At 45.6% G+C, this 27,279-nt stretch overlaps 1 protein-coding gene across 4 annotated transcripts; it reads right to left on the reverse strand.

Annotated features, from left to right (window-relative positions):
- Nucleotides 1–205: 205 nt before the first annotated feature.
- Nucleotides 206–27,220, reverse strand: LOC122938370 (NADH dehydrogenase (ubiquinone) complex I, assembly factor 6-like). Of its 4 annotated transcripts, none has more exons than XM_044293832.1 (9): nt 27,070–27,220; nt 25,909–26,008; nt 25,211–25,333; nt 21,405–21,461; nt 17,358–17,460; nt 13,169–13,302; nt 3,444–3,545; nt 937–993; nt 206–373 (listed from the first exon to the last, which is right to left on the reverse strand). In XM_044293832.1, the coding sequence occupies exons 1-9, from the start codon at nt 27,183–27,185 to the stop codon at nt 245–247; spliced, it is 921 nt and encodes a 306-aa protein (XP_044149767.1). In that variant the 5' UTR covers nt 27,186–27,220; the 3' UTR covers nt 206–244. The 4 variants fall into 4 exon arrangements, with proteins under 4 accessions (XP_044149767.1, XP_044149770.1, XP_044149769.1 ...); XM_044293835.1 differs by having other exon boundaries at nt 25,905–26,008; nt 27,075–27,207; XM_044293834.1 differs by having other exon boundaries at nt 25,905–26,008; nt 27,070–27,090.
- Nucleotides 27,221–27,279: the final 59 nt, after the last annotated feature.

Consider the following 27,279-nt stretch of genomic DNA (forward strand, 5'->3'; position numbering starts at 1 on the left):
CTGTGATCCGCAAGATTCAGTCCGCACCGCAAAAAATAGATCATGTTCTATTTCTTTGAGGTGCGGAGGCACGGAGTGAAATCCCACGAACTGCTCCCTAGTGCAGGCAATACAGGCCCGGGCCGCACGTTCGTGTGCATGAGCCCTAAAGCAGAGGAGAAAATCTCCTTGTTCTGATAACCGTGACTGGAGAATGAGATGTTACAATACACAGAAAAGACATTTTATTAGAAAAATATATATTTTAATAGATTTTCCTCCAGGACTGAATATATAAAGACAACGGCAGCCAGGGATCGCGTCTTTGTAAGCTTGGATGGAAAATATTGAAATCCGACTTCCGGAGTCTTTTTAAATAACCATCCAAAGGAACCTGAAAAATTAAACAAGTGGCGTGCATTAGTATTGAAGTACATCTCCTGTACTGGATGGACGGGAGATATGAGATTACGGTATGTACCCCCACTGTAAATTATAAGTATATTACAAGGCACCAAGTCACTGGTGTAACTATAGGGGGTGCAGAGGCTCTAGAGCTTGAGGGGCCTGAAATGTCCTCCTGCCCCAAATGAGACCATTTACACCGCAAGCATTTTCCTTCTTTTTTACCACTCAAACAACCGTATGATCGCTTACTTTTTTCAGAAGCAGTTGTCACCATTTAATCTACAGTCTTATTTAGTAGGAAACTGTAAAAAAATAATTCTTTCTTTCTGGGATCAAGTTGAAAAAGAAATGCAATTCTGCCACAGTTTTTTGGGTTTTGTTTTTATGTCGTTTTTATTACAAAGAAGATATATTTATAAGATCTTTATGTCATCAGAATCTCATAAAACTCCTTCAAATGACCAACTTTTCTAGAATTGGGTAACCCCTGAAACTCACTTGATTCGTTATTCTGTAGGTAAGAAAGAAAATGGTAATTCAAACACTTACTGTGACGTTGAAGGCAGGAAAAGCAGCTTTATGAACTTTGTTCTGAAAAGATCGAGCCTGAAGGACAAAAGATCAGAAGAGGGGAGGCAATGAGTTATTTGCTGAGGTTACAAACATAAAACAGGTAGAAATATAGCATTAACAGGGTTATCCGAGATATTTTATGATTATGCTTAGTGCAGTCTAGAATAAAAAAAAATAAAAAAATAAAAACAACAACATACTCCCTTTTAAAATGTCCATCTGGTCCCATGCCGCAGATCTGATGCCCCCTGCTCTAATCCTTTCAAAGTCTGTACTGATAACGTCCTGTTCATTGGCCTTAGACAGTGAACATGTTAGCATGAGTAGCATGCCACCACGAAGGCTGGTGAATGGCGGTAGCATCAAATGGCCGATGAACGGCCCATGACTGCTGTAGGCTCAGAACAACAGTGGTATTCTGAAGAGCAACCACAGTACCAGCGATTCTCCACTGGAAACTATCACGCGCGATGGAAGTTAGGTAAATACATATGGGTGTTCAATAGCGACTGCGTCATCTAACTGGGTTCGGAAAAGGGGAGCTTCCTCTGGTTGCAGGAGGATGATGATTGCTATGGCAGCTGAAGGCCTAACAATCGCCTCTGAGTCTGCCATGTACTGAAGCCTATTAAACTCTGCCAGAGGAAAGGGCTAATAGGCTGCCTTTCAATGTAAAATGACAGGCATAATACACTGCACTACTTATGTATTGCAGTATATTATGTAAGTGATCATATGATGATGTGTGTCGTGCGCCCCCCCCCCCCCCCCTTTTATAGGAGTAAAACGTGTTGTAAAAAAAAAATGCAACAGAGTTTCAAGAAAAATCCCAAGTTAAAAAAATGTATTCATAAAAAAAAATATAATAATCAACATGATGAACAGCTATAGAGTTCAATTATAAAATTGTGGCTACCTGCAGCCAACACTAAGATAAATGCTAAAGACTGTCTACAGATTTATTATTGAGCTCAGTGCCTGCTATATACAATAAGGTCCTAAGCACCATCTTGCAGCCAGACATATCATTCAAGTGTACCTCCAGTTCTACCTCCAACTTTCAATATGGTCTCCTAGTAAAGGAACCTACAAAAGGGCAATATTTGGCTAAAAGGACGGCATTGTTGTATCCATGGCCCTTTGCTCTCCCATTTCATCAGACACCACTAAGCGCCAATGAGATGTATTAGAATATGCTTATGTGGAGGTATAATTTAAGGGGAACAGGAAACCATGGATCCAGGTGTGGTAGTTCGGTGTTCATCTGACAACCACACATTTCTGCAAAATGCTTGTGAATATATATATTTATATTGAGAAAATCGATCCTACCAGTTCGGGATTCGTTCCGAATTTCTCAAAAAGTTTGTATTAACACGAAACCAAATTTTTTGTGATTTGTGTTTTGCGAATTAGAGAGAGAGAGAGAGAGAGAGAATATAGGAGTTGTCAGGGGAGTACTCTCTCATTATGGAGAGTGCCTAGTATGTGAAGTATGTGTGCACAGTCTTGTAGGCCTAAGTCTATCTGATGCAAGTAGATGTTAGATATGATAATTTGCATATATGTTTCCCAGAAATCAAGAGGTGCGTTGCGTAGTCTACAATAGTCATCACATATATTAATGGATATCCATAATAAAATAGTACCCACCCAGAGGTCCCCCCAAGGCCTTGCAACTAGAAAAGCTGTTTCCATCTGCTTTTTTGTGATAAAGGGCTTTTGTCCTGAAAGAGCTAGTTGCAGATGTGAAACTGGCTTAGCCATTTTCCCAGTTTTGCTACATTAGCATGTTTAAAAGGGTGGAAGGCACCTGCCAATCGGCTGTGTAAAGATAACACAGCGCTCGTACTAGTGCTGTTTTCTCCTCACTATTTACCTGCTCGCCGTGCAGCGAGCATGTGTAATTACAGCTCCGCTGTCCCTATTCACTTGAATTGGATTGCTCCTTTCTATACACCGGAGGATAGGTCATCAGTATACTGAAAGCAGACAACCCATTTAAGAATGAGCATTTCTATTTTACCATTTTGGGATTCATTTCAGATGAACCACAGAGATCCCAAAGTAATATCCAACTGAAAGTGAGACACGAGAACTAGAGCATCCCACCAAGTCTACACTTCTCTTAATGAAACAAGCAAGCTAGTTCTCTTTCTTGAAGGACAAGATAACCAGGACGTCTGAAGAGATTTTTTCCTTGCTTGGTTGACTGGCCTTGTAGAGTACTCTTTATCATTAGGGAGACCAATAAGTACTCCACATACTAGGCGATCTCCATAATGAGAAAGATTATCCCCCCCTTCCCCCCCAGACACTCTCTCTCGTTTTGGCGAACCTAAACAACCCAAATCCGTAAAGATTTGCTTATCTCTAATATATATCATACAGAAAGGTCTACTACAAAGAGTGAAAATAAAAATGTGAACTTACTGGAGACAAAACTGTCTTAATTAAAGAAAACAAAAAAAGGATTAACTCACATGTTCCAAGTGCACGTGGGCCTGACTAGCAATATCGAATATAACATCTTTGACATTTCTCTCCAGGCTGCCTCGGATGAAATCTTCTTGTGAAGCTCCGTGCTGAGGAGAAAATAAAATGAAATAAATCTTAAGCCATTCAGCATACCGGACACATCTCATGCTCCAAGATGCAAACAGAAAATATGGGAAATGCTTGTACCCGGCTCCACAACGTGATGCATCCCTCTCATGGTCAAGTACTAGCTGCAGAGGTCACATGAGTCAAGACGTCATTGACCGGTGCAGCCTTGGAATGGCAGTGGCAGAGGATTGGGGAGGTATGCCTTTTTATTTTATTTACACCATTCTGAGCCATTTAAAAGATAATTCTTTCCCCCGAAGAACCCCTTTAATTAGTAGTTTAGAGTAATGTCCCTTGCTTTGTTGTCTAGGGTGGAAGAGAGAGTGTAATACCTGGTGAACTATGGTTTTTCTGGTGGTCTAGGGTAGAAGAGAGGTTAAAGGGGTTTTCCGAGATTTTACTGTTGACCTATCCTCAGGATAGGTCATCAGTATCTGATAGGTGTGGGGGTCCGACCCCCGAGACCACCGCTGATCAGCTGTTAGAGAAGGCATCTCTGCTCCCGTGAGCTCCGCGGCTTTCTCTCTGCTTTTCCTAGGCGTGGTGATGACACGTTCATGTGTCATGTGGCCTAGGAGCTGCTCAGCCCCTTTCAAGTGAATGGGGATGAGTGCAATACCAAGCACAGCCACTACACAATGGCGCCGGTACTCACACAAGCGTCGCTGCCTTGTCAAAACTGCTGATCGGCAGGGGTCTAGGGTGTCGGACTAGCACCGATCAGATACTGATGACCTATCCAGAGGGTAGGTCATCAGTAACAAAATCTTGGAAAACCCTTTTATTACCAGGGGAATGTATTCTAAATTACTGCCAGCCAGGGACATAGAGTCACAGTTCTCTCCATGATCAACCATTGTCTAATCATTTTAGACGATTATTGCAAGGATATTCCAACACTTTCTGATTGGTCGGGGTCTGACTGGCGGGAAGGGGCTGCAGCACTGTGTCAGCATCTACCTGCAGCTTATTGCCCCCTCTCCCCATTTATATTAACAAGCATGGACAAGTCACATGCAGCAGATTTGTTGCAGAGGAGAATCAGTTCTATAAAACTGAATAGGGTTTATTTACAAGTGGTGCTACGTCAGTTTTTGGCGCCATTCTTAAAATGTCTGTGCAGCAACATTTGGTCTCATGGGCGTTTCTGCACTGTGGTCAAGGGAATGATGGGGGCTGGGACACCGGCCTCGGCAAATTTACCAACATTTACAGTACACCTGGGAACAGGTGTAAATGTTGGCGAAAAACTACTCCGGTCAGGGGCTGAAGTCGTTTTTACACCAGGCGCACAGACTGCTGGAGGTGCGCCTATTTTATGTCGAGGGGAAACAAAGACCGGCGTAAAAAGTCCGCCTTTGTAAATCATCCCCAATGTGTTATTGTTTTTTTTGTTCTGCAGCATGCACATTGATTTCTGCAAACGCCATTGAAATAACTGGGATAATCGCAGGCAATTCTTCAAAATGTAAATACACCCTTAGGCCCCTTTCACACGGGCGAGTATTCCACGCGGGTGCAATGCTTGAGTTGAACGCATTGCACCCGCACTGAATCCTGACCCATTCATTTCTATGGGGCTGTGCACACGAGCGCTGATTTTCACGCATCACTTGTGCGTTGCGTGAAAATAGCAGCATGCTCCTCTTTGTGCGTTTTTCACGCAACGCAGGCCCCTTAGAAATGATCGGGGTTGTGTAAAAATCACAAGCATCCGCAAGCAAGTGCGGATGCAGTGCGATTTTCACGCACGGTTGCTAGGTGACGATCGGGATGGGGACCCGATCATTATTATTTTCCCTTATAACACGGTTATAAGGGAAAATAATAGCATTCTGAATACAGAATGCATAGTACAATAGGGCTGGAGGGGTTAAAAAAAAATAAAATAAAATTAACTCACCGCGATCAAGTGGATTAAGGAGAGTTAAATTTTTTTTTATTTTTTTTAACCCCTCCAGCCCTATTGCACTATGCATTCAGAATGCTATTATTTTCCCTTATAACCATGTTATAAGGGAAAATAATACAATCTACAGAACACCGATCCCAAGCCCGAACTTCTGTGAAGAAGTTCGGGTTTGGGTACCAAACATGCCGATTTTTCTCACGCACGTGCAAAACGCATTACAATGTTTTGCACTCGCGCATGTTCCCGCAACACACCCGCACATTTTCCAGCAACGCCCGTGTGAAAGAGTCCTTAGGGTGCAATCACATGACCGTATGAATTTTGTGGTCTGCAAAACGCGTTCACGTTGCATCGGGGTTTTTTGCGGATCCATTGTAACAATGCCTATCCTCATCCGCAAAAAGGACAAGAATAGGACAGGTCCTTTTTTGTGGGGATACGGCACGGACAGAACACGGTGTGCTGTCCGCATTTTTTTGCGGACCAATTGAAATGAATGGGTCTACATCCTATCCGGAAAAATCTGGATCAGATGCGGAGCAAAAATACGGTTGTGTGAATGTGGCCTTATGGTGGAGTCGGAATACATAGCTGTGAGCACTTAGCTAGTGGTTTTACCCATAGTGATCAACTGATCTGTAATCAGCAGTTCACTGAGGGACCAAAAAAACAGACATTGGCTTAAAGGGGTTCTGCACTTTGTTTAAACTGATGACCTATCCTCTAGATAGATCATCAGCATCTGATCGGCGGGGGTCCGACACCCAGGACACCCCCCTCCCCCGATCAGCTGTTTGAGAAGGCGCCGCGGCCTTCTCACTGTTTACCGCAGGCCCAGTGACGTCTCAACTAGTATCAACTGGCCTGGGCGTGGCTAAGCTCTGTTCACTTGAATAGAGCTTAGCCGCACCCAGGCCAGTGATACTAGTTGTGACGTCACTGGATCTGCGGTAAACAGTGAGAAGGCCGTGGCGCTGCTGGAGCGCCACTGCCTTCTCAAACAGCTGATCGGTGGGGGTCCTGGGTGTCGGACCCCCGCCGATCAGATGCTGATGATCTATCCAGAGGATAGATCATTAGTTTAAACAAAGTGCAGAACCCCTTTAAACATGATAGGAAATTAAAAAAATAAATTAAAAAAATAAAATAAAACTTAATTTATACAGTAAAAACAGCACAATAAGAACAGCAGGGTCGTCCATATGGTTCTTGTTCGATGTAGTTCATCTACAAAGCAGCTGATTTGTCCCAATCAAGTAATCTTCTGTGATTATTTTCATCCATCAGTAGAAATACAAATGTACAGGAAAAATGACAAAAAAAAACAGCAATAACTGCCTCGGAGCCAGCGACTGCTGCATTCATCTTACCGGACATCATAAATCATAAATGATGTCACACATATAAGCCTCGCAGAGCTTTCCTGCTGCCTCCGAGACCTGAACTAATCTACTCTAAAATCAGTCATTTTCCCCAAAGGTCCACTTCTTTAGGAAGACCACCTCCCCATCCAGACCAGATTTCCTGCGATGGGTTTTCAGTTCCGCCATATTATTATTCACACTGGACATCTTCCTGGAGAAGACCCTGCTCCCCAGAAGACCACTGTGCAATGCAATTTTGGGCGGTCGTCTCAAAGAGGATTCATGTAGTATTTCCACAGATCTGTAGGTACATGACACACTAGAAATAACACGATATAGGAGAAGTAAATTAATCTACAGACAGAGGCGCAAGATTAATCCCCAGATTTGCCGACATCTGTGAGATGATTAAATTATATTCAGCAGCGTAAAGCTGAAAATCCTCTGTGCTCCTCTCCCCGCTAATAATGTCAGACTCTGATCTACTGAATAAGGTGGAAAATTAAAATGATATATTAACCCAACGGCCTCTGCAGCCTTTTGTCACTTACCAACTGCTTTTGGTTAGTGGGCGATTCATTCGACCGTGTTTTGCAAACTGCAGATCTGCAAAACACAGATACTGGCCGCATGCTCGTCACATTACAGTGCGGACCCACTGGAGCACAGTTATCAAGCTCACCTCGTTTTTAAGCGTGAATTTTCAAAGGTCTTTTGCCTACTAATTATTAAAAGTTTCACAGCACTTCATGAACTACACTGGGCGTATCGCTGTTAGTCTGACCTCTGGTGGTTGTTTTATAGTACGACAGGTTCATATTCACTAAGACTGGTCTAATTAGTATGCGCATGATAATGTTGCACAAGTGAGCAGAAAGTAGGTGCATGTCTCAAATCACCACTCAAAACAGATGAAGAAAAGTACGCCAGCCCTGGAATGGAGTAGAAATTAGACAGTTTTTGCGACTAAATCAGGCGCACTTATATAAATTGGCGTAAAAGTTAGAAAACTTCTGAATTAGTCTCAAAAATCTAAATAGGTGAACGAGGCACAAATGCTTCCAAAACAGGTACATTTTCAGTAGTCAATGCGCCAAAAAAAATAATAATAAGAGTCTAAAACAGCATTTATGCGCAGTCATTATAGTAAACATGCACCATTGAGTTTAACGGGTCCGTGGCCTGCATGTTGCGGCAAAGTTTAGAATATGTCCTATCCTTTGAGGAGCCCCCGCACGGATATGTTTTATACTTTCCTGCAACATGCAGACCACCTATTGAAGTCAATGGGTCTGCACAGTGATGCGGCGTGCACGTGGCGGACTCCAAAACACTTAGGCCCCTTTCATACGAACGAGCTTTCTGCGTGGGTGTGATGCGTCACGTGAACGCATAGCACCCGCCCTGAATCCTGACCCATTTATTTCAATGTGTCTGTGTAAATGAGCGTTTTTTTTCAAGCATCAGTTCTGCATTGCGTGAAAAAGGCAGCATGTTCTATATAGTTTTTCACACAGCCCTGGCCCCATAGAAGTGAATGGGGCTTCAGTGAAAAACGCATTGCATCCGCAAGCAAGTGCGGAAGCAATGCGTTTTTCAGTGATGGTTGCTAAGAGATGTTGTTTGTTAAGCTTCAGTTTTTTATCACGCGTGTGAAAACCGCCCGTGCGTGAAAACCGCATCAAAACGCATTGCACCCGCGCGGAAAAAAATGAACGCAATCGCAGACAAAACTGACTGAACTTGCTTGCAAAATGGTGCGAGTTTCACTGAATGCACCCTGAACACATCCGGAGCCAATCCGTTAAGCTCGTGTGAAAGGGGCCTTACAGTCCTGTGAATGTTCCCTTAAAGGATAACTGTCATTTATTTTTTTATTTTTTTGCTAGTTTATTAGAGCTAGGCATGTATACCCGAGTTAGTCTGGCAATGATTGTCAATTAACAGCTTCATTAATGTCCTTGTCCCTTTCCCCTCCCCCTTAAAGACAATTGCTATGGCTCATCTGTCTCCGGTTAGGAAGACAGAGGGGCGGTCCTTCACACTGCATGCCTGCTTTAGGCTTCAGAGTGAGGAGGCGTGTCTCTCAGTAATCCAATCTGATTGGCTGGCAGGGAGCTGCTGGCTACAGCAAGTGTGTATGTGACCTGAGGGAAGGCAGTTTTGGCCTCAGAGAACTGGCAGAGGAGCCATCTTGAGAAGATCCTCATAATGTAGTATTCAAAACAGCCGTAACTAAGCGGAAAACTCAAGGAAAACAGTGGTAAGTGAAGAAACGATTGCTTTATGCATAATGCTGCTGCAGCAGTAACATATTCTAAAATAGATTTTTTGATGAAAATATGACCGTTATCCTTTAAAGGAGAATTCTTTGTATAATGAAATTAATATAGAGTAATAACAATACAATTTTCCAGTTTTATTTCAGCATCAATTCTTCATGGATTTCAAGATCTCTGCTTGCTGCTATTGAATAGGAACCTTCATTGTTAACTTCCTGTGGATACAAATCTGTCCTGGTCCTGTGACGCCCAAACTGGTACTTGGACACAGCTCTGAGACCTGTATTGTAACGAGCTGTTCACCTCGTGTGATCATCACATGACCAGGACAGGTTTTTATCCACTGGAAGTAAACAACGAAGGCTTATATTAAATGACAGCAAGCAGAGATATTGGAAACTTTTCATTATACAAAAATAATATAAAAATTATATGATAATAATAATAATATTTGCTGAAACCAAAATACCCCTTTAGGTTAAAGCCACTTTTGTCTAGCTCTGTACCAACTATTGGTTGACTTACTTTGAGAAAAACTAAAAGTTATGACAGAATTGTGGCACAATGTTGGTGCAAAACGTTGCATCTTAGGCCACGCTCCCTTTTCAGGCGAGCAGGAAAAAAAGAATTTAAGAGCAATTTTAGGGCAATTTGCACCAAAATGCATCACTTTTTAGACAAATTCTAGGCGCAGGCTCTTTAGAAAATCTTGGCCATGGCACTTTGCTGCTCATTCACAACGTGTTTTTACAAGCTTTAAAAATAAGCTGAACATATATTTTAACAGGGTTTTCCAGGCTCCTGATATTGATAACCTATCGTCAGGATTAGGGATGAGCGAATCGACTTTAATGGTACATCCGAAGTCCATTCGCTAAAAACTGTGTTGTAATACTGCATCGAGTTCCCGCTCCGTACAGTATTAGAATGTATTGGCTCCGATGAGCCGAAGTTATTAGACCGTGAAGTCTGGCGAGACTTTGTGTAATAACTTTGGGAATTAATTATTACTGTAGAAAAACCTTGGTACCAAACTCGGCTGGTACCTTGGAACCGAACCCAAGTTCAGTGCCAAGGTTTTTTACAGTAATAATTCCCAAAGTTATTACGCAAAGTCTTGCGCGACTTTGAGAAGTAATAACTTTGGCTCATCGGATACAATACATTCTAATGCAGTATTACAACAAAGTTTTTAGCGAATCAACTTCAGATGTACCAGCCGAAGTCGATTCGCTCATCTCTAGTCAGGATTGGTCCTTAATATCCGATCGCTGAGGGTACGACACCCCGCATCCCCTCCATTCAGCTGTTCCCTGCAGCCCCGGGCGCTGGAACTAATACTTTGCATGGAAAAGGAAGCACACTGCAGCAGCCAGGGCACACCCCTGTATCATACACACAGCCGCTGCTGAAGAATCTCTTTTCAAAAAGAGGGGGATCCTACGTGTCAGTGAAGGTTGGCCAAGGAGACTTCCTACAAAAGCCCTCTTATGTAGGAAGAGATAAGCGGTGCCTGTGAAACGCCACTCACCTCTGGGGGAAAAATCAGGTTCTGCGTTATGAAGAAGTGATTCCATCAATAACACCTACTGCAGAATGGAGAAAGGTGAGCAGGTGTGGCATCACAGGAGGCATCTCTGCCACGTCAGTCGCTTGTGATGCCAGATAGTGTGCCATTTTCTCAATATAAGGGCTCGTTCACACAAACGCGTGAAGCCCGTGCCCGTGCTGTGGACCGCAATGCAAGGACACCGTCCGTGGGGCAGGCGCATGGTGATCGCAGACGCATTCACTTGAATGGGTTTGTGATCCTTCCGTTCCGCAAAAAGATAGAGCAAGTTCTATCTTTTTGCGGGGCAGAGGCACGGAACGGGACACCAGAAATCACTCCGTAGTCCTGGAAGGAGAGCTGCTCTCCATTCTACCCCATAGAGGGGGTATCAAGCAAGGGGAACCTGCGCTACGATATCCGTGTGCCTTAACAAACAACATAGACATGTCGGACAATCCCTTGTAAGCACACACTCATGAATAAATATAATTTTACATGTTTTTAATTTTAAAGGTGTATTTTGGTTGCGATAAGTAAGACAACTGTTAGATTTGTGGGAGTCCAAGTGCTGGGAGCCCCAATGATCATGAGAACGGGGGACCCGTGTCCCCAGTTTGAAAAAAGTAGTGGTCAAGCATAGGCACTGCAGCTACACTTAAATTCTGTGGGGCACCAGAAGTAGCCAAACGCTGTGCTCAGCTATCTCCGGCAGTCCCATAAAGAATGAATGGAGTGGCAATGCGCATGTCCAACTACTGGCACATTATGAGAGAGAAGCACTAGGGGGGCATCTGGTGGCACCAACGGTGCATTTTTTACTGGCACATTATGGTAGGTACTATGGGGGGGGGGGGGAGAAGCACTATGGAGACATCTGGTGGCACTATAGGGGCATTTTTCTACTGGCACATTATGGGGGAGAGGAGCACTATGGGGGCATCTGGTGGCACTATAGAGGCATTTTTTACTGGCACATTTTGGGGGAGAGGAGCACTATGGGGACACTAAGATGGGGCATTTTATACTGGGACATTATGGGGGCACTATGGGGAAGGCGGAGAGGAGCACTATGGGGTCATTTACTGGGGGCACTAAGATGAAGCATTTTATACTGGCATACATTATGGGGACTAAGAGGGGGTATTTCTTGTACTGTCATATTATAAGGAAAATTATTACTACTAGGGGGTATTATGCGGAGGGAGCTTTACTACCACTGGGGGGGCTATGGGGAACATAATTACTAGTATGGGCCCTATGGGGGCATTATTACTACTAAGTGTGCTCTGGCAGAGAATTATTTCTATTGGTGGGATTTTGGGGAGCACTATTACTGTGGGGGGCACCCTGGCACAGTATCAGCTTAGCACAGTTATTTTTGGGGACATTATGTTTTTATTATTAGCTGGGCATAGTTATTGCTTAGGGCACTGTGTGCCAATAATTATTGAAGGGGGCACCATCTGTGTGGTACTAGTATTTTCAGGGGAACTATTTCAGCAGTATAGTATTGGGGAGCACAGTATTGGGAGTGGCAGAAGATGTTAGGATGATGGAAAAGTGGGAAACTAATGTCTGTTTGTCAATCTCTGCAGAGACGGGAGATGGCAGATAAATCATCATGGCTGTCTGGTCTGAATGGAGAAGATGAGGAAAGAGAAAGTCTACATCAAAGATGACATCACTGGATGTAAGAGGTATGGGGCACTGTGTAGGAGAGGAGATGCTGCGGCTGCGGCTGCTCACCCTGCCGTTTGCAGAACGAGGATTCAGAGCTGGGCAGCTATAAGCATGGTGGTGGCTGCAAATGGGGCAGGGGGCTTCGGCCTGGTGAGGACGGCCGAGGTGGGCAGCAGGCCACAGGCAGGTGGCGATTGATGGGGGAACCACAGGCTGCGAGCAGGATCCGGGGATGGAGGAGAGGGAAGGAGCTTCCTGGCTGTGGCCTGCTCCCCTGCATATGTACACCACACTCACAGTTCCTAGTACCAATGCTCAAGTATTATACTGCACTTTTTCTCTTCACAATTTACCCAAAATTCAACTGAAAACACAACTAAGTATAAGAGGGGATGGAAATTCAGCACGATTGAGAATAAGAAGTTTAGGAGACACAGATCAAAACTGTGCACATTTGTTCGTACATACATGGAGCCCAGGGCAAAGCCCTAAATGTGGGGCTCCTGAGCCACGGCCAGAAAGGGGTTAACAAATTAGTCTATGTTGCAGAAAATCCAGACAGAGCAGACGGTAATGAAGAGAGCTTTCATTCCCAAATTATTATGGTGAGTACGCTTTTGCAGTTTTGTTGCTCTGACAACCACTTTAGAAAATGGAGAGGAAAAAAATAATTGAGGAAGCATTCTATTACAGGAACGGTGGCGGAAAAGTAGAAAATCAAAGTATATACTGCTGAACAGAAAGGAACCGGCGTTGCGTTAGACATAAATTTTGACAATGCACTCGACAGTCTGGCGGTTGGATCACTTACAAGAATGCAAATGTCAACAGGGAGGAAGACCTGGCGCTTACTGCTGTGAAATGGAACAGCTCTGAGACAGGTGATGATACCTTGCGCTTTCCCTATGTGGCTGGCGGCATGGTCTGCGTGAACGTCCTGGACACCTGCAACATGATAGAAGGAAAATATATGGTCACACGCATAAACAGGGGTGCACACCCTTTTCTGGTCCGAGGACAACATTGTCACATTGAACATCTCTCATGGACTGCAACAAAACTTAAAGGGAACCTGTCACCGGTATTTTGTGTATAGAGCTGAGGACATGGGCTGCTAGATGGCCGCTAGCACATCAGCAATACCCAGTCCCCATAGCTCTGTGTGCTTTTATTGTGGAAAAAACCTGATTGGATACATATGCAAATTAACCTGAGATGAGTCCTGTATGTGAGATGAGTCAGGGACAGGACTCTTCTCAGGTTAATTTGCATTTGTATCAAATCGGGGTTTTTTTACACAATAAAAGCACACAGAGCTATGGGGACTGGGTGTTGTGGATGTGCTAGTGGCCATCTAGCAATCCATGTGCTCAGCTCTATACCCAAAATCCCGGTGACAGGTTCCCTTTAAAAGCCATGTACACCTTTGGGGGGGACGGGGGGGGACATTTTTTACTGTGTTGTACTCATTTTGAGATAAAAATCTTTTTAAATTGGTCTTTATAACAAATATGGAGCCCGTTTTTTTTTTGTTACAGAACGGTCCAATATTTTTAATAAAGACCAGTTGAAAAAAATATGTTTAGCCCCAAATGAGTACAATGCAATAATAAAAAAATAAAAAAATTGCCTCTGAAGGTGCACATTGCCTTTAATGTGTTTACTCCATAATTGATGAAAATAAATTATCAGACATATAGGACATGACATCATCTTTCGAACAAAGCGAGAACCAGCCCTGTACCTCACATGGATCCAGAGATCTCCCCATTCATTGGAAGCTGCCAGATCAGGGCGCATTTATTTCAGGTTGCCAGCAAGTCCTTTCTCATGGGGCATGTCATTTTTGTTGTCACTCTTTCCTTGTAACTGCCACAGATTCTAACAGAAGTTATGTCTGGTGGCAGTTGAAGATTTAAACTGAGCATGTGCGACCACCTGAGTGAAGTGGGCGGAGAAATGACAAAAAGGACCTATACAGATACATTTAATTGAATAGCTCTGTGGCTATACTCCTTTTTTAATTCAATGAAATTACTAAAGTATTCAGATCCATGTGCTGGTTTGAAAAATGCTGAATATTTTTGTGTGGCAGAACCCCAACTGTTACTAAGGCGAGATGTGTCTAAGCCCAGACCACCAGTGCATGTGCAGCATGTTATGAGGGTCTGCATGTGTCTTAGCGCATGGCAGTGTGCGGCTATTTGTACCCTTTTTATCACATTCTTTAGAGGTGATTGTCTGGTGTATCTATTGTTATATATTTTTTTTTTGCAGTGTATAAAGATTATGGTAAAAGTACAAGGAACCACGAGAAATAAATGTGGATATATATACACGTGTGTGTATGTTCATCTGTTCGTGAAAAATAAACGTTGTCTAAACACTGAATTATCTGCTCCAAATCACATAGCCGATTGTCAATTTAGCCCCTTGCAGACAAGAGTGTGTCACGCTGCGGGTCTGCAGCACAGCTCCGGCCTGACCTACCAGCACTGCCGGGGTCATATAGCATTATATTGATTTATTATGCCGTGTAAGCCTTAGATGTCTGGAATGTATTGGATAACAGTGACAGCATTATGTCAGTGTCATCTAATACATTCCAGAATCAATATAATGCTATGTGACCCGGGCAGTGCTGGGAGGTCAGGCCGGGAGCAGTGCGACACACGCTCATCTGCAAGGGGCCTTAGGATAGATTTACTTATTGCAGAGCATTTACCTCTAAAATACAGGGCCACCAGTAAGTAGAAGACACTGAATTGCCCCCTTAGGCCAGAGACATAAGAGCGAGCGAAATGCGTTAAACTCGCAGCGTGTGTCAGCGGGAGGTCCGGTCCTGACCTCCATTCCACTAAAAGGATGACACAGCATTCTACTGATTTATAATGCTGTGTAATAGCACTATCTAGGAGTCTACAAATGGATCACAATGTACTACTGAGCCACCGCTGTCCTGACACAGCTCCTGTAAGGTTCTGTTCACATACTCTTTGATCCTACCGTCAGTAGGTCACCAATAGAGGCAGATGTCATATAGGCCCCCATTGTATAAAAAAAAAAAAAAAATGCAAGTCAAGAGGTGCCAACAGGGCAAACCCTCCCACTCATTTTACATGTTCCCCCTTTCATTTGAGTATCTTTGAGTAATACAACATTCCAGGGCTCCAGATGGAGACCAAAATAGTTGCCAATGAGGGCAAGAATTAGCAAATGGCGACAAGAATTTACAGACTAGTCAATATTTGCAACCAGCCCTCCTGCCGCATTGCAGCTCCTAAAGGCAACCAGGGGCCGTACGCGGAGGACGTGTGGAGCGGGGCCGTACGCGGAGGACGTGTGGAGCGGGGCCGTACGCGGAGGACGTGTGGAGCGGGGCCGTACGCGGAGGACGTGTGGAGCGGGGCCGTACGCGGAGGACGTGTGGAGCGGGGCCGTACGCGGAGGACGTGTGGAGCGGGGCCGTACGCGGAGGACGTGTGGAGCGGGGCCGTACGCGGAGGACGTGTGGAGCGGGGCCGTACGCGGAGGACGTGTGGAGCGGGGCCGTACATGTCCTGCGCAGGATCGTAGCAGGAGTAGATTGAGACAGAAGTGGTTTATTACCGCCTCTCCCTTTCATAGTGTTCAATGCTGCTTCCTCTACTGGACTCTAATCACGTGATGGCCCAGTGTTAGTCTTAGCAGACACAGATCTGCTATGTCAGTCGTTCTAGTCACATGAAACTATATATAATATTGTAGTTCCTTTGCATATTTAAAGGGGTTGGCCCATCTAATAAATTGGTGGCGTATCGCTAGGATATGCTACCAATGTCGGATAGGGTGAGGCGCCAACAAGGTGAAGGAGAGCGGACCGTGCATGCGCAGCCACCCTCCATTCTTTTCTATGAGACTGCTGAAAATAGCCAAGAGCTGGCTTGGCTATTTCAGTCAGCCCCATAAAAGTGAATGGAGCGGTGGCTGCGCTTGAGCGGTGCGCTTCCTATTAATTTCTATGGGTCTTCCCAAAATAGCAGAGCGCATCGAACAGCTATTTTTGCCACTCCCACAAAAATTAATGGAGGGCAGCCGCACATGCGCAGTCTGCTTTCCTTTACTTTGCAAGCTCTAGAAATAGGTGCTGATCCCACCTCCTGGGGATATGCCATCAATGTATGACATAGGCCAACCCCTTTAATAAATAAAAAGCTATATCGTGAAAAAAAAAAAATTTTTGCACAGATTTCCCCAAATAAACATAAAAAAAACACATTCTCTAAAAACTTTTTATAAAAAAGCCTTATGTATCATGTAAAAATGCGCTACAAAGGCTTAGTTCACTGTGTAGTGGTTGTTGCCAATATAATAAAGATGACCTATCCGCAGAACAAGCCATCAAGATTACAATACTGAACAACCCCTTTAAGGTTCAAAGTTGAATATCAGATGTAAGAAGCAGAAAAAGAGATTTCTTTTAGGTCTCATGCACACGACAGTATGTATTTTGCAGTCAGCAGAAAAAAACGGATCCACAAAAAAAATGATATATATAAAATGACGACGTCCGTGTGCATTCCCTGATTTGTGGAATGGAACAGCTGGCCCCTAATAGAACAGTCTTTTTATTGTCCATAATGTGGACAATAATAGGACATGTTCTATTCTTTTGCGGAACGGAAATACGGACATACGGAAAGAACACGAAATAACTTCAGGTTTTTTTTTTGCGGCCCAATTGAAATGAATGGTTCTGCATACGGTCCGCAAAATAAAATAAAAAATGGAACGGACAAGGAAAGAAAATACGCTCGTGTGCATGAGCCCTTAGTCTGGAGCGCGGCATGTTCCCTGCAGCAGGCATGTGTGGCCGCTGGACGGCCTCCTTCTGAGAAGGCCTCCTACAGTTTGGAGAAATCTACAAAGGCCTTCTACAGCAGGGCGCTATAGTAACACCCGCATAAAGGTGGGATGTCTTTGGCACAAGTTAAATCTGCAGGAAGACTTCCAGGACCTACCAAGAGTCTCCAAGGTCAAGTAGAGCAAGGAACTTTGGGTGTTTTCTGCATAGGTCTCCAGCTCTTTTATGGTTCGATAGGCCCGATCATCCAGGTTCTTCTCCTAATATCGAGAGAAAAATACAAAATGGAGGACACATTGTGATGCTGGCCTAACTGGCAATGTCTGCGGCTCCCCACATGTTCTCTAGTAATGTCCCTTCTACGGAAAGTGTGAATGGAGATAACATGTCTAGGGAGGATTTCATGCATCAAGGTTACAGTACATCGAGCCGTGAGAAGAACATTACTAGCTGTGGTGGTTTAACACAATGATCACAATAGTAAGATGACGCGGCGTCCATCTGGTCGCTTTCTATGGTCTGGCAGTCTGTGAACATAGATGTCAGTGCTGAGATTTAGGCTCTGGAGGAACATTTTCTATTAATATTGTTTCTTACATACAGACATGCTTTGAAAGCCTATAGCGCCACCATGTGTCACTGTCATTCTACTGCAGTTACTTTAGATAAATGGGATGACCTGCCATTACAGGTAGGAGGTTCGTATTGTTCCTGGATGGACCGGGGTTGTGGATCTGCTTACATGGTGGCTCTGTTGCCAGTCAGCACAACGGACGCTGCAGCACTTTATTTCTCTCTGTATATGCCACTTACTGATGGAAATGTTTCCTGTTCTCGTGCAGGACAGAGACGTAAAGGCTGATTTATTTGGGAGCATTACATAGTATACATGACCACTTAAACTAAGCAGTTTTGGATGTGTCTTTTAAGAGCCCCTTTCAAGAGCATAGGCCATACATGTATAGAAAAATACAACGGAACGAACCGCCTCATTTAATAGCAAAAATCATTTAAATCAAAAATTGCACAATTCTATTGCATGGAATTTTAGCGTATAGAACAGTATACAGGAACAAGAAGGGGCAGACTGGCCATTGACCCTACAGGGAAATCTCCCCGTGGGCCGATGTCCTCATGGCTGTCGGTCGGGTACATAATAATCTGATGCTATCAGCATTAATTTTGCACCTGGTAGGCGGCTGCAGTATTTTGTGCTGCACTGTGATATCCGGCTCTGTTGGAGCAGTATTTCACTGCCCACCAATCATTTTAAAGGGAGTCTGTCACGTCCATATGGCCATATACAGTGCTTACATGGCTCTGTAGCACACCTACACAGGAGTGTAACGGTACCTTTGTTCTTTTCTTTAGACTTGCACCAGCAGGAAAAACGAAGTTTAAAGAAGGCAGAGCAGCCTGGACACATACACACTGAACGCCGCCCCTAGGCACCTACACACTGAACGCCGCCCCTAGGCACCTACACACTGAACTCCGCCCCTAGGCACCTACACACTGAACTCCGCCCCTGGGCACCTACACACTGAACGCCGCCCCTGGGCACCTACACACTGAACGCCGCCCCTGGGCACCTACACACTGAACGCCGCCCCTGGGCACTTGCGAGTGGTCATTTGCATATGAATTAAACTTCGTTTTTTCTGCTTGTGCAAGTCTAAAGAAAAGAACAAAGGTACCGTTACAATCCTGTATAGGTGTGCTACAGAGCCATGTAAGCACTGTATATGGCCATATGGAGGTGACAGACTCCCTTTAAATACTGGGAAGGGGCGCACTGCCCACCAATGCAAACATTGTAGGAACATTCCCGGCACCCGACCTCTGACCGGGAACTGCCGTCCGCGCAATTAACCCCTCAGGTGCCGCGGAAGCAGCGCCCTGTCAGAGGTGCGTCCCCATCACCATGGGAACACCTCGGGTTTAGAATATACCATCGGATCTGAGTTTTCTCCAATCCGATGGTATATTTTAACTTCAAGCGTCAAACATGGGAACGCCTCTCCACGCCCAGCTCATCGCCGATCCACTGCGTCCACTGCTCCGGTAAACAAAGCCATCTCAGCCCTGCTACTTGCCCGCAGCAGTGCTAAGCTACTGAACAAACTACCTGCCCGGCGCCCGGAACTGCATGTCCCGGGCGTCAGGCAATACGATTTCCACAGCCCCATTAAAATTAATGGGTCAGGATTCAGTGCGGGTGCAATGCGTTCATGTCACGCATTGCACCCACGCGGAATACTCGCCCGTGTGAAAGGGGCCTAATGGGCTTCTGGGGAAAACTGAAGTAACGCACAGATTTACTAATATTTTATAGGAGTCAACACATTTACTTCCAAGAATCCTGCCTTGAAAATGGCTTTTCAGACTGTAAAAATAGTATAATGTTGCTAAAAATCCTTTGGTAAGAATAAATGCAATTTTACAATAGACTACTCCTGAGTTTTCTGTCCGTATTATGTTATATTAGCAGAATCCACTAGGTGGCAGCGTTGTTCCTCAACTCCTGCAATAAAGAACATGATGATTATGACTAGGGATGAGCGAATCGACTTCGGATGAAACATCCGAAGTCGATTCGCATAAAACTTTGTTTCAATACTGTACGGAGCGAGCGCTCTGTACAGTATTAGAATGTATTGGCTCAGATGAGCCAAAGTTATTACTTTGCGAAGTCTTGCGAGACTTCGAGTAATAACTTCAGGAATTAATTTCTACTGTAAAAGAAAACATTTCCCGAACTCTGGTTCAGTTCCAAGGTACCACTTGGAACCGAACCAGAGTTCGGGAAATGTTTTTTTTACAGAAACAAAGTATTATGCAAATTGACTTTGGATGCTTGTCCGCCGTGCTGCGACCGCATCTCCGGCCCGTCCCCATTATAGTGAATGGAGCCAGAGCGGACTTCCGACAGCACACGTCTGCAAGCATTAGTATGTTCCCCTGCCGGACAATACTAACGCTAATGTGAAAGAAGCCTTAGTCTGTACTCCCAGGAAGGGGAAAGGAGGATTCTGGGAGTTGTAGTTTCAGAACAGCTGGAGTGCCGGAGGTTGCCGATCCCTGGTCTCCAGGCTGATAGCGCCAGACAGTAAAGCACAGCATGCAGCTTTTTCTATCCGGCGTTATAAGTGATGTGCAGGATATATGTGAGCGAACACAAGTGCTAATCAAAGGCCAGATGAAGCGCAGGTAGCACACGGCCGTCGCTCTGTCTTTGTCCACATCTTGTATAACCTGAAGATTTTTAGCAGTTGGCGATCGCCAATCTTCGCATTCTTTTGGAGGATTTATACTGTACTTGTGCACAGAGCACCACCATATACCGACGTTGGGTAGTCCTGCCATATAGCTTTATACAGCCATGGGATTTGGGATATATCACAGTAGTGCCAGCTACTATCTTGAACAAAAGTGCCAAGTATGAGCCCGCCTTATGCACCTACATGCACAGCCGAGCATGCCATTGCCAGACACCTCTAGCAGCAGTTTATCTTCAGAGAACAAATGGATCGGGCATGATGAAATCGAACTGCCCAATCCTCATCTCCTCGGACATCTGCCGTTGGGGGGGGTTGGGGGAGAGAACTGAGAGGCCTGCTGAATTTGGCAAGCGCAGTCAACATACAGTCCATCTAATCTGCAGGACCAGTTTAAGATCAAGAAAAGGTCTAGAATATGAATGGGTTGCAACTGCTGCGTTATGATGATCTCTGAATCTCTAAGCCCTTCTAGACCAAGGAGCGCCATCTACAAGAAGGTGGGGGAACTCTTGTACCTGCTAGATGGAGCCCCATGTTTTATACCTACACCATGGACAAGATCATCATGGTGGACAACCTGATTCGTCTGTGTTTTGAATTCTGCAACATGTATGGTCAGCTTTAGCTTGCATTTCCAATGAGGCTGCCGCGTGCGGCCAACACCCCGGCTCATCCGTGATGGCCAATGGGAGCCTAAATTTGCATGTTATAAATGGAAATTAATGCACAGCTCCGGATCAGTCACAGAAAGGATCCCACTGACTTATAATGGGTCCAATGGATTCCGCCAGGGTATCCTGACTGAATACACCTCTAGCTATCCTATAAAAAAATAAACTCTACAAATGAGGATCCCAGTGAATGTGAACAAGGCCCAAGACTATGCCAGGTATGGAGAGACCAGAGGAAAGGAGACATCTCACCCGCTCATCGATAACTCGGCTCAGCCATCGTTTTGTCAGTTTATGCCTCTGAACAGCCTAATAACAAAAAAGACCTTTATTAGTCCTAAAACAGGATGGATTGCATTTTTACATCTATACAGACTGCAGACAATAAGGCTCTATTCACACTGCCCTTCCTTAAAGGTTGTTGTCTCATCTTAGACATTGGTGGCATATTGCTAGAATATGCCACCAATATCAGACAGGTGAAGGTCCCACTGCCGGAACGGGCACCTGAAAGTGAAGGAGAGCACACTGAGCACGCGCCCTCCGTTCACTGCTATGGGAGCGCTCTGCTATTTTCGGTAGTCCCATAGAAATAAACAGAGAGCGCACCATGCAAGCATAGCCACCGCTGCATTCACTTCTATGCTACTGCTGGAGAGCCGGCTGATCTGCGGTCACTTCAGGGGTCCCACTCTGGAATTAGGAGGTGGGACCCGCACCTATCTGACAATAGCAGCATAACCCCAGGCATGTCTATATTCTGTCGTTCTGTAGCATCTTCTCTTAGAACCCTGCACTGTGTTGTTCTTCTGTTATTCCTCCTAGAAATTAATGAATACATTGAGAAACGGATGTTAATAGCTGGGGGGGGGGGGGGGGGGGGGGCACGTATCCACATTCTGACACCATTTAATCAATGATGACTGTGCAGGGACACGACTATTTGATAGGGTTATGGTAACAACCAACTGGCAATTTATTCATAAACATTCAGGAGGAATAACAGATGCAAGGTTTTAAGAATATTTCATTGGGAATACTTGTTTTCTAGAACAGACATGTCAGGAGAGGTGACAGGTCCTCTTTAATGGATTCACAACTGGTATAACAGAACCGTTGACTTTTAAAGGGCTTCTGCCACCCCACTAAACGCATTATAATTTTTTGTCTACTTATAATCCCTATCCTGCCATATTGCCATACATTATGTTATTAATAATTTTCGTTCAGTAGATTTAGCCAAAAACTAACTTTTATGATATGCTAATTACCTTTCTACCAGCAAGTAGGGCGTCTACTTGCTGGTAGCAGCCGCAGAAAACCACCCCCTCCTTGTGTTGATTGACAGGGCCAGCCGCGATCTCCTCCTCCGGCCGGCCCTGTCAGCATTTTAAAAATCGCGCGCCTGTGTTGATTCGACGCAGGCGCTCTGAGAGAAGGAAGCTCGCCTCTTCAGCACTCCCTCAGTGCGCCTGCGGCGATGACGTCTTCTCTTTCGGTGATGTCATCGGCGCAGGCGCGCTGAGGAGACGAGCTTCCTTCTCTCAGAGCGCTGCTACCAGCAAGTAGACGCCCTACTTGCTGGTAGAAAGGTAATTAGCACTAGGGTTGTTGCGGGTATCGAAATTTCGATACCCAATCGATACTTTTGTCCCGGTATCGATACGATACCGGGATTTCCGTTTTTTCGATACTGGGCTGCGCTTCTGCGCAGTCTAGTATCTCTGAACATGAGCGCGCTGCTATCGGCGCGCTCATGTTCTCTCAGCAGCACGGGGAGAAGGAAGCTGTCCTCCCTCCCCCCTGTGCTGCTGCCGCTGCCACCAATGAGAAGAGAGGGGCGGAGGAGGGGCGGCAATGAGAAGAGAGGGGCGGAGGAGGGGCGGCACCACGGAGGAGGGGCGGCAATGAGAAGAGAGGGGCGGCAATGAGAAGAGAGGGGCGGCAATGAGAAGAGAGGGGCGGCACCACGGAGGAAAGGCGGCAATGAGAAGAGAGGGGCGGGCGCACTGCGCCACCAATGATAGGTTTATTTCCACACAGAGCGGCGCCCAGCGATGTCCCAGCACTCACCATTAGTCCTGGGTGCCGTTCCGTTCGCCTGCAGTGCTCCATTACTGTCTCCTCTCCTGCTCCACATGCTGCTGATTACTATCGGAGCGATGGGAGGAGACATCAGCTTCACTAGTGGGCGTTCCTTTTCCCTGCGCTGCGATTGGACAGCGCTACAGCCAGGGAGAAGGAACGCCCACTAGTGAAGCTGATGTCTCCTCCCATCGCTCCGATAGTAATCAGCAGCATGTGGAGCAGGAGAGGAGACAGTAATGGAGCACTGCAGGCGAACGGAGCGGCGCCCAGGACTAATGGTGAGTGCTGAGACATCGCTGGGCGCCGCTCTGTGTAGCCTAATAGTGAAAGTCTGGAGTCCCATATAGTAGTCAGTCTTTAACACATACAGGAGGCGGGTGCTGGCAGCAGAATCGCATTGCCGGCACCCTGCCCCTGACAGGGAGCTGCGATCAGCGGCAGTTAACTGCCGCTGATCTGCCAGTACCCGCCTCCTGTATAAAGGGGTAATTATCATTGGTGGTGCAGTGTGCCCCCCAACCCATTAAAATCATTGGTGGCACAGTGCGCCGGCCCATCTCAACCCCCCAGTATTAAAATCAGGGACCTCTCCCCTCCCCTCATTGGTGGTGCAGTGGCAGCTTCTGATCGGAGCCCCAGCAGTGTAATGCTGGGGCTCCGATCGGTTACCATGGCAGCCAGGACGCTACAGAAGCCCTGGTTGCCATGGTAACATCCCTGATGCTGTGTGCACAAAGCACAGAGCAGCAGGGACAGTGTGAAGTCCTATTCACCCTGATAGAGATCTATCAGGCTGAATAGGAAAAGGGATGAAAGATCCCAGGTTCTAGCCCCTAAGGAGGGGAAATAGTTATTAAATAAAAAGTGTAAAAAAAAACAAAAAAAAAAACACTAAAATATGAAGTATAAATCACCCCCTTTTCCCAATTTCACATATAAAATATATAAATAATAAACATATTACGTCGCCACGTCAGAAAAGTCCAAACTATTAAAATATAAAAAAAAATCTAGGTGGTGAATGCCGGAACAGAAAAAATAAAATAAAAACTGCGCGATTCGCCATTTTTAAAAATGAGGAATGCACGTGGCTTTTTTTGTTTATTTTTTTTGCGTGGTATCGAATGGTATCGAGTATCGCAATACTTTTTCATGGTATCGAAACCGAATCAAAAATTTGGTATCGCAACAACTCTAATTAGCACATCATAAAAGTATGTTTTTGGCTAAATCTACTGAACGAAAAAATTATTAATAACATAATGTATGGCAATATGGCAGGATAGGGATTATAAGTAGACCAAAAAAAAAAAAAATGCGTTTAGTGGGGTGACAGAAGCCCTTTAAGGGGATTATCTAACCTCTAAAATGCCTCCCTTACTGCCCGGGCCCCTCACACTGATTTTAGGGGTTGCAAACAGAGTCACAGACTACACAGGCACTCTAGATTAGGAGATGCTCTTTGCAGCGCCCATCGGTTTAGACTATTAGAGAGGGTGCTGAGCTGGGAAGCCCCCACCCCCACAACTCTTTTAAAGGGATTGGTCTATTTCCCCAGAAATTATTTTTCTCTCAATATCCTGTAATCTAGTTTTGGTGTGACATACATCTGTACACACACCAGATCATTCCCCAGCCGCAAAGAAGAAGGTCCCCGGGCCTTCCTCTACGGCCAGCACTGCGTCAACGGGGTGTAAGATGGCAGCAGTGACGTGATTTACCCACTTCACCTATTTACGCACTGTTTTTCGATGGTTCCTGTTGTGCGCATGTGCTGAACAACAAGTGACCATGTTCAGCGAATGCACAGAAAAGGATCCATCAGGAACAGTGCAGATATCAGCGACATGAATGAATCACACCATCGCCGTCATCTTGTGTCCCGCCTGTAGGTGACGTCGATATTCCATGGTGTTCATCAACCAAAGGACACATCTGTGATTGTAATATATAGCGGCAACTGAAGATACCTTGGACAGTTCAAGCGCTACAGGTTGATGTGGAGGTTTCCCATTGTAGATCTCATCTATAGTCTCTCTCCAGAACTGCATCCTCATCAGTCCGATGTTCTTCTGAGAAACCGAATCTTTCACCTTCAGAGAAAAGTCAGATCTTGAATAAGGTGACTGACGGATACCCGTGTGCTGCGGCCACTTAATACTATAGCAAGCCTATTGGCGTACACTGTATAGCGGCTGCGCTGTATTGAGGCTAAATGCCATTCACTTGAATGGGACTGAGCCGCTCAACGGTCATGTGACCGATGGGCGCGATGTCACAGGCCAAGCTTCGTGGTCGCTTCCAACAGATCGGCAGCCGTGTACGAGTCTAAGCCCCCCAATATGACATTCATGTCCTATGCCAGGGATCAGCAACCTCTGGCACTCCAGCTGTCCAGGAACTACAACTCCCAGAATCCTCCTTTCACTTCTATGAGAGTTACAAGAACAGCCAAGAAAATGCATGCTGGGAGTTGTAGTTTCACAGCAGCGGTAGTTCTGGAGGTGGATAATTCCTGTCCTATCCTATACAAACTCAGTTCCTCTAAATATAACCAGGGGTGCATTCTGGTGTCGGTCTTGAGAACTACAAGTCCAATAATGCCCCCTGCAGGTCGGCACCCGAAGCACAAGACATAAAGATGAGCACAAGAGACTGGAATACCTGCCTGTGACAGCTCTACATTGAAGGCTCGTAGTGCAAATACCGAACTCCGTGACTCAGGAGGAAGCAGCAGCGTGCACAGAAATCCTTCATGATCTCGCTTCCTGTGCAAGGGAAACAAAACAAGGCACTGTTCACACTAGAGAATATATTCCAGTAATGCTGCACAGAATGTGCCCAACATCAGGCCCTGAGGCGAAAACTGAAACAGCCCCCCCAAATTTCTTAATCTAACCCCTTTGCCACAATGAAAGCACTCATTGCCCATGGCCCTGCCCACGCCCCAAACTCCACAGTGTATGAAGAATTCTGCTTCTGCTCCCTACACTGTATAATGTCTGATGCCATGTCTGCCTGAAACAGCTGATCACCGGGGGTGCCGGGTGTCGTACCTCCCACCGATCTGATATTGAAATCCTATCCAGAGGACAGGTCCTCAATATCTGTAGGACCCCTTTAAAGGGGTTATCCCATGACTAATGTAAAAAATGGAAATCGGACATCATATAGAACATGACAGTCTCTTTCTAACAAACCTAGAACCAGCTCTGTACCTCACATGGATCCAGAGATCTCCCCATTCATTGCTCTGCTAGATTTATATCAAGCTGACAGCTCAGGGGAGGGTCTTTTCTGCTGCAGCTCAGGGGGCGTGTCCATGCTCTCCCTATCACAGCTCAGGGGGCGTGGCTCAGCTCTCCCTATCAGAGCTCAGTGGGCAGTTGAAGGATGAAACTGAGCATGTGCGACCATCTCAGTGAGCAGGACAGAGAAATAAGAACAAACAGCAGGTCTATACAGAAACCCTTGCAGTGAATTGCTCAGGAGCTATACATTTTTTATCCCATGCAATCACAGAAGGGTTCAGATCCAGGCGCTGGTTTGAAAATGTACAATATTTTTCATGGGACAATAATTTTTATTTTATTTTATTTATTTTTGTATCATTTAGACGATCTCTTTGAAATGGCGGTCAGATGGACACTTACCTGACCAGTGACCACCGCAGGTACGGTGTGAGGAGGCCATGACTGCGGTGATCTATTCTGGTTCATAGGGAGGAGGGGGGGGGGGTGTCCTGTGCTCCCATAGTAAACACACAGGAGAGGGCTCACCCCATATTCAGAACATAGACATGCACACACTCCTCTCCGCTGTTCCTCACCTTACCAGCTCCGCACAGTAGGCGGCGGCAGCAGAGGCACCGGACTGGCCGCTCTTCCCCCGGCTGCTGCACTTTATCAGAAGCGAATGGGAGCGCTGCCCCGCTCTCAGGGCCATGACAATGTCACCCAGGGAGGAGGGGGCGTGGCCCGGCGTCGGCCAACTATTGGCTGAAAAAAGTTCGGCGCGTGGAGCAGCGCGTCACTCCGCT

The sequence above is a fragment of the Bufo gargarizans genome, chromosome 5 (assembly GCF_014858855.1).
Source record: "Bufo gargarizans isolate SCDJY-AF-19 chromosome 5, ASM1485885v1, whole genome shotgun sequence".
NCBI classification, from domain to species: Eukaryota; Metazoa; Chordata; class Amphibia; order Anura; family Bufonidae; genus Bufo; species Bufo gargarizans.